Source organism: Phalacrocorax aristotelis, chromosome 3, assembly GCF_949628215.1.
Source record: "Phalacrocorax aristotelis chromosome 3, bGulAri2.1, whole genome shotgun sequence".
Lineage (NCBI taxonomy): Eukaryota > Metazoa > Chordata > Aves > Suliformes > Phalacrocoracidae > Phalacrocorax > Phalacrocorax aristotelis.
The window spans coordinates 104,770,532-104,784,690 of NC_134278.1; the positions used below are offsets into that span (position 1 = coordinate 104,770,532).

Sequence of the window (14,159 nt, forward strand, 5' to 3'; positions counted from 1 at the left end):
GAGAGCACATTGTGCTGCCTGTGAGTAAACTGGCCCATCAGACACATTCATGTAACTCTTCCCAGTGCTGTCTCCTATATCCATGTTGAAGAAGCTTGTGAGATCTGCATGAGTATTTGCTAGCACACTTATCATGGAGCTATTTTCTATTAATTTATTTTTGCTTCAGTACCACTTACCCCAGAGTTTCTCCTTAAGGGTTTTCTATTGCTCTGTTCCTGAGACTGACATTTGCAAGTTGACATGCAGTGGTCACAGCTCAACTCAAGATGTCTGTGAGGCCACTGATGTCATGGTCTTTCCTTTGAACAGTGCCCTTTAACTTCGTAATGGGAGAAAAATGAATGCCACATTCCCACTACACAACAGCTGCATTAATGTCAGACCTAAAGGACATGCAGAACCTTGCGCCCGTCTTCTTCTGGAGTTATTCACCTCCATAACTCTTATTTAGTACTTGTGGTGCTTGAAGCGGTGACAAGTTCCCTCTTAATTTTTATAGCTGTCAGAAGGGACTGCCACCCAGCAGACAATACATGGGCTAAAACCTTTTACCACATACTCCATTGGCGTGGAGGCCTGCACCTGTTTCAACTGCTGCAGCAAAGGACCCGTGGCCCAAATCACCACGCAGCCAGCTCCACCCTCGGAGCAGCCCCCACCGCAGATCCGCACCGTGACCTCCAGGAATGCCTCTTTCCAGTGGAGTGCCCCTCAGTCACCTAATGGCATTGTCACCAGGTAGGAGCTGCCACCCAGCTGAAACTGCCCGCCTCGGCTAGGGGTGGTGGCAGAACAATATTCCTGGACATGAGCTGGTATTGCAGGGCTGAGACCACTGGATGGTTGTGACAGCCATGCTCCTCCTTCCCAGTGTTGGTGGTGATATCCCATGTGGTCTAAATGTCATCTGGGAAGTGTTTACATGCAAAAATTACTTTTCTCCTGAGCAGTATATTGGGGTGTATGAAGGTTTAGAGGATGAGTTGTTGTGAGTGGAGGTAATTGCCCAACAGCTGTGGTTGCACAGCCAAAAAGTTGTGAGATCAACTGGCAGCAAAGAGGCAGCTGCATTTTGTAGTTACTAAGGCAAATCCTGATTTGCAGAAGTGAGCAGCAAGGTAACAGGCATCAAGAGGTTCACTGTGAGTGTGACTAACAACCACGATTGCTGATAGGCATCTTACAGCTGGAGCTGAAATCCCCAAGAGAAAATCTGGGATCAGGTCCATTCTCTTCTCCGGTAGCTAGACATACAGCAATTAGGATAAAATGTATGGTTGACTGTTAACGCTATTAAAGCTGTTGATTAATCAAAATCTTAACTTTCTTCTCAGCTATGAGCTCCATGTGTATATGGCTTGTCCCCTGAACCTACAGCCAGCAGTGAAGGCTTGCAGTCCTGGCCCAACTGAGGTGAAGTATACAGGGAAAGGCCAGAGTGCCAACGTGTCCAACCTCGAGCCTTACACGACTTACAACCTGCGAGTCGTGTCTTACAACTCTGTTGGGAGCAGTGCCTCAGAATGGATTGGTTTCACTACAGAAAAGGAGCGTGAGTATAAGAAACGGTTCACTGATGAGCAATACCTGCTTCTGATGCAGGGGGTTGCAAAGCAGCAAATGACTTCTCCATCTCTGTGAAAGATGATGTCTCCAGAAACCAGCTCTTCTGGTCACTGTGCCTCCGCTGCCCATTCATTGAAATTCTGCTCTAGGGTTTGGCTGCTCATTCCTTCAAAAATATTTCTTTGCTCATCATCTGATGTCACATCCTCTGTCTTGGGAGCCTGGAAAAAATTTCTTTTACTGAGAATGGGCAGCAAAGCTGCAGAACATAAAATGTTCAAGTATTACCAGAAGGGTGCTGCGTAGTAATAAATACATTGCCATAAATAATCCCTGGGAAAAGTGGAGATCTTGAAAGAGACCTGTGGATTATTTCCAGGAACAATCTTACTGTCCTAATTCTTGCCTCACTTCTGCCAGGGCTCATGAGAGTTTTTCTTGGATGTCACCTCAATGATTAGATCCTTGTTGACAATGAAGTAAGAATTCATTGCTACCTATCTAACCACCACAGGCAGTACTTTAAGGCCATGTGGTGGTCTGCATGGAAATTTAACATGCAGGACCTGTGCCTAGAGTCAGAATAGATTTTGCTATCATCAAGACTGAATTAGTAGTAGTCGAACATCAGCTTTTAAGAAGATCTATGGTGCTGTATCCAGAGTCATTCTGTAACAGATGAGTTGGGTATTCTACCTCAGCCAGCCAGGTCATGGCAAAAAGGATGTTCACTTTTTAACACATAGTCCTGTGTCAGGGTTTCAGAATCACCTTTCTAAAAATCCCTTTTGTATCACTTGGTAGGTCTGCCCAGTAATTACTAAAGATGTGTCTGCTACATCCATAGCTGAAAATTTCAGGTGGAACAGCCCCAGATTTTCTTTAACGTCACCACTGAAAAAATAGAAAAAGGTCCTTATCTCTAAAGCTGTGTTTTATTAAATTGCAAACTAAAAAGCTGGAACATGATAGCAAACTTAAATGGAGAAAATTCGTCATGAACTGGTAAGACATACAGAACGCAAGGGTTTGAAGCCCACTTTTAAACCCCTGCCCACTGGGTCTCCAGCCCTCTTCTTTCAGTCTTGCTTTTCTTGCCTTGCTGACCTCTTCACACCAGCTCTCCTGACTCACTCTGAATGTCTCCTTCCTCTTGCCTGGAAGGCTTGCTTTAGTGACAGCAGGCGATTAGCAGCAAAGTGCAGCTGGACAAGCAGCTTTCTTATGAACAAACCGGCATGTACTGGGCACATGGCTTAATGGCAAAGCCACAAGAAAGGACCACCTCAAACTTAAATGAAATCTTTTGCCAGCAAGCTCTTGAGCCCAGCTGATGAACTCTTCCTCCCTGAAGTGAGTTCTGGGTTTCTTTTCTCTCTGCCTGCCACCTGCTCTTGCTTTTCTGAAACCCCATGTTTTCATGTATGTGCATGTGTTAAAAGATGATCGTGGGCAATTTCTTGGGACTTGCGAAATAGTTCTCTCCTTAGCAGCTCTGTTCCCACAGCCTAGTGTGCTGCAGCTGAACTTGCGCAACCTCTTGTGTCTCCCTGTCCCCCATCTTAAGCTGGAATTTAATTTATACAGTTCTAGTGTCTGTACCACATACACAAAGGCAAATGAAGGAAGTTCTAGGTCTTTTTTTTAAAGATATGAGACATTTCTGCTTTCTCAGTGTAAAGGCTGGCATGCTACAGCAGCTTTCTCTTTTCTCTTTGTATCATCCCTACTCATACACGTGTTTGAGAAAGAGAGGGAGTGCATTCGACGGAGAGCTTTTATCATGAAGAGTCTCCTTCTCTGTGCTGTATAACTCAGTCATGCCTGTTGGTTAGAAATGAGCTTCTTTCCTTGTTTTGCAGCACCTCGGTACATGGCTCCATTCTCCGTTGTCAGCAATTTATCTACCATCCACATAGACTGGGGTCGCACTTTTGTACTGAATGGCCGCCTGAAGGAGTATGCGTTAACTGAGAGCGGGCAACGCATCTACAGTGGCTTCGACACTGAGCTGTATTTACCAAGGACTTCTGACAAAAGTTAGTTTCAATTTCCAATAGCTTTCTCTCTGTGAAAGAGACTTGAGCTAAATGAATATTATTGTATGCTAAATTTAAGAAAACTTTTCCATAGCCATCCCAAGCTAAGAGCACAGGAGTGTGCTACAGACACACTGAAGTGCATCTAGGCAGATGCTTGAAACAAAAATCCTTGGAGCTAAGCTTCCCCTTAAACATCGTACCTGACTGGGTGAGACTCCTCTGGCTCATTGTGAGGGTAGAGCTTTCCCAATCCTGGAGCTGAGTTGCAATTCCACCCTTCAGGGCTACGCTCTAGGAAATGCATGGAAAGCTTCAGAAAGGACTGGAGCCTGAATTTTCGTTCAAACCAAATTAAGTCAGTAGTTCTTAGAATCAGCCATGTTTTGAAATGCAGTTTCTCTTTCAGAAATTTGCAGTCTTTAAAATACAAACAAGTTCTGTCAACAGGGGAAAAAACAAAAAAAAGGAAAAATATTTTCTGTTTCTAAAGCACTGGGGTTTTTCGTATGTCAAAGGATTTTGTAATTTATTTTTTAACTTCCTGATTACAGCAATGATGCTAATACTTTTCTTTTTTATTCAAACATTCTTAACATGTTTGTACCAGCCATGGATGGAGTATGAGGGATTTAGGGCAAAATTATTAATAAATTGAAAGTTGCCCATTACAGGTCATTGGAAGAGGGAGGACTAGGTAGTGAAAAAAGGAACGTGATCTGTAGCAACATCACAGTGGGGACTACCTATGACCTGCCACGGTTCACAGTTTAGTTCAACACCCATGTATAAGGGATTATGAGACTCTGATCTGGGACTCAGGTGGGTTATGATGGGTTATGTGCTATGCTTGCCTTGGCTTTTTTCAGACCTGGCCATCGCTGGTGGCGGATCACGGTACAAAAGCAGCACTTAGAGAATTTGGTTTCTCCTGCTGACAGTTTTTCTAACCTTTTTGCTCAGCCTTTTTGTTTCAAGTGACCTGTATCACCGATGAAGGGAGTGCCATGACACCGGTCATCAAGTACAGTGCTGGAGATGGAGTTGGTAAATATGTGAAGAAATTACCTAGCACCTATTGAGTTTATGTGCTTGTGGTAGAAATTTTGTATGTTGTGCATGCCAGACAGGATGGCATCTCATTGCAGGATCGGGGGATCCCTTACTGTCTAAAGACATACCCTGAAGGGCATGAGGCATGTGGATAATGTTCCTTTTTTGCTGTGGATGGATTTCTGCTCCTTTACATCATGATCAGCTTCAGAACCTCTCTCTAGATGTCTAGTATTTTTTCTTTTATTTTTCACAAATATATTGTTCCAAAATGTAGTGGGTTTGTCTCCTGAACAGAATCTGTGCTCTTCCAGGTTTTAGCTCCAAATTAAGATTATCTTGAATTCTAACCCTGTCTTCTCACATTCCTCCTCAGTTTGACAATGAAAATATACATCCTCTCTCCTCCCTGCATCCCACCCAACCCAGCAAGGGGAGTGAAAGCCCCCACCTGCCCCTTCCGTATGACCAACCAGCCAGTCTCAGTTTGCAGTTTCAACTGGGATGAGCTCCCCTAACAAGTTTATGAGGATGTCATACGAGATGCTGTCAGCACCTGATTTATAACATCTGCTGCTTCCCTTCTTTCCATGAGGCCTTTGCCTGTTATGTGGAAGTGAAGGAGTTTAGTGTGGTGACATCCCAGTCCCTTGTTGTCCATTGAGTAGTAGATGCCTACCAGTAAAAAGTTTCAGGTTTTTTTAACGCCTTAGTTTTCTGGGAAGCAAAGCTAAGCTTAAACCATTCTAGATGATGTATTTTCTTTAATTCATTCATTTATCATTTGAGTTTAATCTTGTTCAGCTTCTTAAAAAAGACAGGCCTTGTCTTTGCAATGACTCTTTACACTGCATTCCCCTTATATCCCTTTTCATGTTCTCACTCCATTCACCTGCAGAATTTCAGGCAAGGCTGGCTGCACTAAAGGCATTATACAATGTTCCCAGTTGCTCTACATCCATCACCTTCCACAGTCTGCTCCTTTTTTCTTTTGATTGCTGCTTGTACCCAGAGTGTACTGCAAACTCGATCAGCACCACAGCCAACTTGCAGCACAGGCTTGCAAGCAAAGGTGATGGAAGTTCCTTAGCAAAGTCTGGATTCGCATGTAGGATTTCAAATAACCAGGAAATCCTGTCACTGATATTTCTTATGCTTGCGTTGTGTATGAGCAAAGCCAGCCAAGTGCTTGTTTTTTCTAACAGGCGGGGGAAGGAGGAATAAAATGTTTCATGTTTGCTTTTGTATTAGTTTATCACACACTTCAGTTCAGCCTTCCTCCCTCTCTCTTTTTAACTGCACAGGCCTGCAACTACACAGTGCTGGAGAGAATATCCTCTGTCTGCACTGCTCTGAAATTACCACAGTCATTGCCACTCTTCAAGGTTACTTGGAGAACCCTTTTTTTTCTTGCATTCTGCCTCCACCGCCTCCTTTCTCAAGAGCTGCTGATGCATTGGTGATTTCCAGCCTGAGCAGCAATGCCAGAACTTTAAGCAGGGTCTCTTGAGGGTAGTAAGCCTTTTATTATAGCCCGCTGGCATATTGAACCATTATGCCACCTTGAACATAAGTGCAAATAAGCACATGACGACAAAATTACTTAAATTTCTGCCTAATTTATTAGTAAGGAAAGGGATAGCATATTGTTAAACGCTTTCTGAAATAACATTCCCTTTCTCCCCTAATCCCTCTTGATTTTTACAGGTCTGATCTTGACAACACCTGGAGAGAAGGACAAAGCAGAGGCCAAACATACAAAATTCTACAATGAGTTGTGGTTTGCAGTGTTGATGGTAGTTTTAGGTTTGATCCTCTTGGCTATTCTTCTCTCCTTAATTCTTCAAAGGAAAGTCCACAAGCAACCCTATGCACGAGACAGACCTCCTTTAGTTCCACTCCAGAAAAGAACATCACCAATGAGTGTATACTCATCAGGTGAAACCCATCCGGTATGTTTGGTAAAATGCAATGTGTTATGCAATGCAACGTGTTTATGTATATATAAAATCATTGTCTTATACTTTTATCTGCCCACACACACACACAGAGTTTTTCTTCCTTCTGCCACCATTTTGTTGCAGTCTTGGTTACCAAATGAAGGCTGTTCATTGCAGGAAGAGGGCTGTCTGGTGTATCTGTGTGGGCACAGACATCCAGGCTTCAGGTGTTTAGTCCAAAAAGATTCCTATGGTGCCTGGTCTGCAGGCCCTGAAATGCTTCTGATGCCTTACGAAAACTTTTGATACGGAGTCACAGAAAATGCAAAGCCACTGATGTCACCTGATGTTATCTGACATCTCCAATAGAGCTAAAAGGTCTTGGCATGCTGTGAGAAGGGTGGTGATAAAATGTTTTTCAGAGGAACCTTTCACGTAGTCCCACCTATCTATTGTGAATGGCTAACCAGGATCAGTCTGACAGCCTTTGTCCAGGTATCCATGAAAGGTGCCTGCAAAAAACAGGGCTTAGGGAGAAGCTCTATTTCTTCCCAGTATCCACCCACCACTGAGCTGGACTGCTCTAGAATGAGCTGCATACCAGGAAGGTTTGGGGGAGAGCGAGTGCAACAAGGGAAAAGCTAGGGACCTTTTGTCCCAAAATGTGTGTGTGCATCTGTGCACATAAAGCCACAGCAGGACCACCAGAGAGGTGGGAGGAGGACTGCTGGGGAGTGATAAAGGGGGAGGCTTTGTACCATTTTAATTATGACAAGTCATAATTCTGTAAGAAAAAAAAAAAAAAAAGGATAAAGAACATGTTCCACCATGTAGCAGAGCACTACTGCTATCCTACCCTTTGAAGAAAAGCAAGACAAAAGGAATATGGCAATTGTTACAAGACTGAGAATGGGAACAGCAGTGCTTTCTATTTCCATGCTTCTTCCCAGGCACAGGCCATGAGATGATTCTTCTTGTCACTTCTCAGCTTCTTTTTCCTGTGAGTGCCATCAAGCAGGATAGTGACCCCTGCATCCTTCACGCATTCTGTTCCTTCTTGTCTCAGTGCCAAGAAGCTGCATCTGTGCCTCAGCGAATGAGCTCTTGGAAACAATGGGATTTCCAGTGTGCCCCTTCTCCTGGCAAAGGCTAAGAGCATAAGAAACTTCTTTTTTTGGTCTCATGGTTTTGATTCCTTTTCTTTGACAGTCTGTCATGTTGCGTTGTTCCTCTTGACTTTAAAATGTCTTTGCTGTTGGCGTGCCTGCACAATTCCTTTCCTTGTTCCTGCCCTTTTTTGTTTTTTTTTCTTTTCTTTCCTTTTCCTTTTTCCAGAAGCTTATGGACTTAATAGAAAGGAAGATTCTACAGTGCATCAGATGAAGGACTGACTTAACCTGAGAAGTTAGGATAGAGCTACTGTGAAGTGGCAAAATTACTTGTGGTTTACAGTTGTTAATAGGTCAAGCAAGCAAAGCTGGCTCCTCACACGGTGCTTGATGACCAGTTAAAAGTTAAATAGTGCCTCTTCTTTGCCAGTTCCCCTACTCTCCCACATCCTGCTACATTGGTCCCCTTCACAGAGCTGCAGCTAGTTCACATCCTCCGTAAGGAACAGACTGCACCTGCCCTAATGCTTTTCCTCCCTCTCTTTAATCTCAGTTTGAGACCATTGCTGACACGTCTGATTCATCAAGCAGTGTCACTCTCAAAAGTTACACAATGCACTTTGAGGTAAAGTCATTAGCTTGCAGAATTGCAAGATGTGTGATGTGCCAGGTGACCCAAAGAGCATGCACGAAGGCATCTTACATTGCATGTTTCTTTTGATGGGTGAATGCCTTTTCCCTGGTCCTGATAACTGAAAGAAGTCTGTTAAACATTCCCTTGCTGTGCAAGTCTGGGCTATAATTCTGGTAGTCAAAAAATCTTTGAACCTTTGCCAGTTGGCTACTTAAAAAAAAAATTAGGAAGACGAAAGACCTCTCTTTACCTTTTTAATGATGAGATTGTCCTACAAAGGGGAAAGGTCCATTGGGGTGGGGGTGTGTGTCTTTTTTTTAATTTATAACCATTTATAACTGTGCATGATTTTTGAAGCATGGGTTTCTCTGTTCTCTTCCACTCCTGCTTTGGTTTTGCTCAGATAAAGTATTTGAGGCCATGCCCTTTTATTTTTGATTTATTAGTTTATGTCTTCCTCATAGGGGCTGGCAGATACGAAAATTCCAGGTGCTGGTTCTCCCACAAGCAACCGCAGTGTCCATATCGCACCTGGGGCAAGGAGACCAAGTCAAAGCCAGCTAAATCGCACGTATTCCCAAGCCTCTCTTCATCGTAGTGTCAGCCAGCTGCTCGACCTCTATGACAAAAAGTCAGTTGTTGAAGAATCACCTTGGGATGCCATTATTCGCAATCATCGCACGACTGGTCGTGGCTTGGTAAGGGCTGCTGTTGCTCTGTAATGCTGTTGTGCCACAGCTGCTACGGTTTCCATTAACCCAATAACTGCGTGGTCTACCAGGGATATGCACCTCGAAGAATTCCCTTCTATTTGGTCAACTCATAAGCTTTTCTCCCCATGCATTTCAGCAAATGTACATGTGTCTGGACATCCTTCACACATTCAGCACCAGAAGCAGGATCTCGTGTTGTAGTGACTCCTGTTCTGTGAGCTTGGACTCAATTGCTGATGAGACCTGCTCTCTGTCCTTTGGTCAGTCACAACGCAGATCATCTGGTGTTCGCGACAATAACTTCAAACTCTGCCCACATGGGACTAGGAGGTTGCAGGGGCAGGCAAAATATGTCTTTTAATAGAGAAGAGGACAGGATTGTCCAGTGTCACCAACATCCCTGAACAACCAGATATAAGAAGTGATGATACTCAAGTCAAGGACAGCAGCACCTTCCCTTCCTCTTGTCACCAGGAAACAGGCTTTTTAATTTCTACCCCCCCACCGCCTCCCCGGCTTCCACCCTTCTCTGAGCAAATGTGTGGGAAGGGGTTCAGTGACCGCTAACCTATTACTGCCAGGTCGGCCACTAAACCATATCCTTAAGCACCACATCTACCCTTCTTTTAAATACCTCCAGGGATGGAGACTCCACCACCTCCCCGGGCAGCCTGTTCCAATGTTTGACAACCCTTTTGGTGAAGAAGTTTTTCCTAATATCCGACCTAAACTTCCCCTGGCACAGCTTGAGGCCATTTCCTTTTGTCCTATCACTTGTTACTAGGGAGAAGAGTCTGACACGCCCCTCCCTACCCTTGCTACACCACTTTTCAGGTAGTTGTAGACAGCGATAAGGCCTCCCCTCAGCCTCCTCTTCTCCAGACTAAACAAACCCAATTCCCTCAACCTCTCCTCATAAGACTTGCTCTCCAGACCCTTCACCAACTTTGTTGCCCTTCTTTGGACACACTCCAACACCTCAATATCCTTCTTGTAGTGAGGGGCCCAAAAAATGCACACAGTACTCGAGGTGCAGCCTCACCAGTGCCGAGTACAGGGGCACGATCACCTCCCTGCTCCTGCTGGCCACGCTATTCCTGATACAAGCCAGGATGCCGTTGGCCTTCTTCGGCGCCTGCGCACACTGCCGGCTCATGTTCAGGCGGCTGTCAACCAACACCCCCAGGTCCTTTTCCTCCAGGCAGCTCTCCAGCCACTCCTCCTCAAGCCTGTAGCGTTGCATGGGGTTGTTGTGACCCAAGTGCAGGACCGGCAACTTGGCCTTGTTGAATCTCATACCATGGGCTCCAGCCCAACGATCCAGCCTGTCCAGGTCCCTCTGTAGGGCCTTCCTGCCCTCCAGCAGATCAACACTTCCACCCAGCTTGGTGTCATCTGCAAAATTACTGAGGGTGCGCTCAATCCCCTCATCCAGGTCATCATTAAAGATAATGAACAGGACTGGCCCCAACACTGAGCCCTGGGGAACACTACTTGTGACCGGCCACTAATTGGATTTGAGTCCATTCACCACCACTCTCTGGGCTCGGCTGCCCAGACAGTTTTTAACCCAGTGCAGAGTGCACTTGTCCAAGCCACGAGCAGCCAGCTTCTCCAGGAGAATGCTGTGGGAGACAGTCTCAAAGGCCTTACTAAAGTCCAAGCAGACAATGTCCACAGCCTTCCCCTCATCCACTAAGCGGGTCACCTTATAATAGAAGGAGACCAGGTTAGTGAGGCAGGACCTCCTTTTCATAAACCCATGCTGGCTGACCCTAATCCCCTGGGTGTCCCGCACGTGCTGCGTAACGGCATTCAAGATGATCTGCTCCATGACCTTTCCTGGCACCGAGGTCAGGCTGACAGGCCTGTAGTTCCCCAGCTCCTCCTTCCGACCCTTCTTGTAGAGGGGTGTCACATTTGCTAGTTTCCAGTCGTCTGGGGCCTCCCCGGTTGACCAGGACTGCTGATAAATGATGGAGAGCGGCTTGGCGAGCTCCTCTGCCAGCTCCCTCAGTATCCTTGGGTCGATCCCATCTGGCTATATGGACTTGTGAACATCCAGGTGAAGGAGCAGGTCAGTGACTGCCACCTCTCCAACAACTGGGCCTTCATTCTGCATACTAGCTCCATCTCCCAGCACAGGGGCCTGACAACCCTGAGGATGACCATTCTGACTGTTAAAGACTGAGGCAAAGAAAGCATTAAGTACCTCAGCCGCCTTCTCTTTTGTGGCAAGGTTACCTTCCGCATCCAACAAAGGAGGGAGATTCTCCCTGGCCCTCCTTTTGTCACTGATATAAAACCATTTTTTTTTGTTATCTTTAATGGAGACGGCCAGTTTGAGTTCCAGCTGGGCCTTTGCCTTCCTAATCTTTTCCCTGCATAACCACACAACATCCTTGTAGTTCTCCTGAGTCACCTGCCTCTTCTTCCAAAGGCTGTAAGCTTGCCTTTTTTTTTTTTTTGAGTTCCAGTCAACGCTCACTATTCAGCCAAGCCAGTCTTCTCCCCCGCTTGCTGGACAGCATATGGGGATGGCCTGATCCTGTGCCTTTGAGTCTTGCTTCTTTAATAACATCCAGCCTTCCTGGACTCCTTTGCCCTTCAGGACTGCCTCCCAAGGGAGTCTGTTAGCCAGATGCCTTAACAATCCAAAGTCTGCCCTTCTAAAGCTCAGGGTAGTGGTTTTGCTGACCCCCTTCCTTACTTCTCCAAGAATAGACAACTCTATCACGTCATGGTCGCTGAGCCCAAGACAGCCTCCGACCACCACATCACCCACCAGGCCTTCTCTGTTTGAAAACAGCAGGTCCAGCGGGGCACCTCCCCTGGTTGGCTCGCTTACCAGCTGTGTCAGGAAGTTCCCTCCCACACACTCCAGGAACCTCCGAGACTGCTTCCTCTCTGCTGTGCTGTATTTCCAGCAGATAAATCCAGGCAGCTCTCTTGGGCTTTCACCTTCAGTACACCAAACAGCTAGAATGGCTGCCGCACAGCCATCATCATGATTTAATTCCATGGGGACTAACAGCCCACCCAGCACATACCTCTATACTGTCTCCAGCCAAAAGAACAGCTTCCCTGTGCCAAGAGGGGAAGCTCTTGCTCTGTCTGCTGCTCTTGTGCCAATACCATGATTTGGTTTTGCTTACGAACTCCCTGTACACATCCTGGATGTCGGTATGTTAGAACTGGTTTACAGACTAGTCCAATGAGTTTCAGAAGTGGTAGGAGCAGAACAAAAACTTCCTCTCACTTTTGGTGGCAAGCAACCCTGACAGCATGAGCTCAGCTGCTTTCTAAAATCAGCTATATATAAAAAGCTGGGCTTTTCTGTTTACCCTCTGTATGTTGCTTTACATGTCCCTCCTCAACCTAATTGGTTCTGCCCCTGTGTTGCTCAGCTACGCTCTTGCAAACAAACCTCCTGCAACGCTTTTCACTCAGTTCTTCCCTTTATTACACTCAGTAGCTTAGGACTGTCAGCAGGTTTTTTCCACCTTGCAAATTAATATACTCAATGGTTGAAGTAGCTGCAGTAACACTGCTGGTGACCTCTTTATGCTATGGAAAAAGTTTATTTCTCTCTTGCTTTCAACTCTTTCTCTGGCGCAATTCATTAACATCAGTGCAGTTGGAAGAAGCTCAGCTGCTACTTTAGAAGCTTGAAGAACAAAATCTTACACAAATCATGGATGACAGTTTTTATACAAAACTGTAAACATGCATTCCTTTCCTTTTCATCTGTCCACATTCCCCATCACACTGTAAAACCCACTATTTTACTTACCATTTATCAGATAGAGATATGTCTAGTAACAGATTTTTTTTTTTAACTTTTGTTGCTTACTATGAAAAATCTAGTTGGTTTGGCTTCAGGTGCTTGAATAAGTTCTTACCTCACGCTGGGAGGAATGGGAAAACATGTAGAGAGGTAGAAATGCACATATCTGACTATTTCAGAACCATTGTTTAAGGGTAGGAGGAAATAGAAATGAAAGAATCACCTTTAGTCTGGTACAGCTTTGGCTTATGTGTTGGTTGTTTGTTTTTTTTTCCCCCTCCTAATAGTATGTAGATGAAGATGATCTTGTCAACGTCATCAAAGGCTTCAGCACAGTCACCAAGGAGCACACCACATTCACTGACACCCACCTCTGAAGACCACAACTACCTTCTCTGGAAAATGCAAAGTGGGTAACTTGCCAAAAGCAGCCTGCACGGCCTTTGGGGTAGGGGACAGGGCTGCTACTTCCCCACCCCATGCCCACTAGTTAAAAGAGAAAACTGTTTGCTGGGAGAGGATGGGGGGATGTAAGTAAGTTGGCTTTTTTCCCATCATCTCTGTGCAGTAAAAATGGTGTGTTAGCACTGACACCTCAGAAAGGTAAGAGAACATTTTGAAAATCCCTAAGTCATGCAGTAGCAGAAGACTGTGAAGGTAGAGGCTCTCACCTTTGTCTCTCATCCAACTTTCACAGCTGAGGGGAGTTGTGGGGGCAGGAGGGGGAGTGTGTTTGGTAAGGAAAATCTTACATGTCCAAAAACCAGTATGTGGCTAGAAGGGGCCTTCGTGGCAGCATGGCCATGTCTTTTCCTGGCCTGACAAAGCTCCACCACAACATTGTGTTCCTGCACAGGTGAATAAACAGCAAATGACGTAATTCTTATGGAGTTGCTTTAACCCTTGCATCCTCTCCCTCCCTCTTCCCCACCCTCTCAGCACAAGTTTAAAAAAAAAAAGAAAAAAAAAAGGCCATGAATGCTTAACTCCAAGCATGCTTTTTCAGAGGTAGCAAACCTCCTAACCTACTCCCTGTTAAACACTTGCTGTCACAGCCTTCCCTTTTGCTTATGTATTACTAATCTACAGGCAATAAAATTTATTCACCACCCACAGTAAACTAGGAGGAAACAGCAAGCAGCCAGTGCAACACAGGTAGGAAATATCATGTCAAGGCACTTGTAATTGAGAATTATTACACCATGACAGCAAACCTACTCCCATATTCATCTCTGTCCTTTTTCCAGAGAAAGTGACAAGGAAGCCCTCAAGAGACTACCAGTTCTGTGTATTCTGCCAATCGTATTTTTATGCA

The 14,159-nt window shown here is 45.3% G+C and overlaps 1 protein-coding gene across 1 annotated transcript in view; it reads left to right on the top strand.

Moving 5' to 3' along the window:
- USH2A (usherin) overlaps window positions 1–13,623 on the top strand; it is a 391,200-nt gene extending 377,577 nt beyond the window's left edge. Inside the window, exons 65-71 of the mRNA XM_075088896.1 lie at window positions 503–741; window positions 1,338–1,555; window positions 3,432–3,608; window positions 4,572–4,655; window positions 6,369–6,613; window positions 8,809–9,042; window positions 13,132–13,623. Of these exons, the coding sequence (XP_074944997.1) occupies window positions 503–741; window positions 1,338–1,555; window positions 3,432–3,608; window positions 4,572–4,655; window positions 6,369–6,613; window positions 8,809–9,042; window positions 13,132–13,221 (1,287 nt within the window). The 3' untranslated portion in view covers window positions 13,222–13,623. The remainder of the gene's footprint in view (window positions 1–502; window positions 742–1,337; window positions 1,556–3,431; window positions 3,609–4,571; window positions 4,656–6,368; window positions 6,614–8,808; window positions 9,043–13,131) is intronic.
- Window positions 13,624–14,159: the final 536 nt, after the last annotated feature.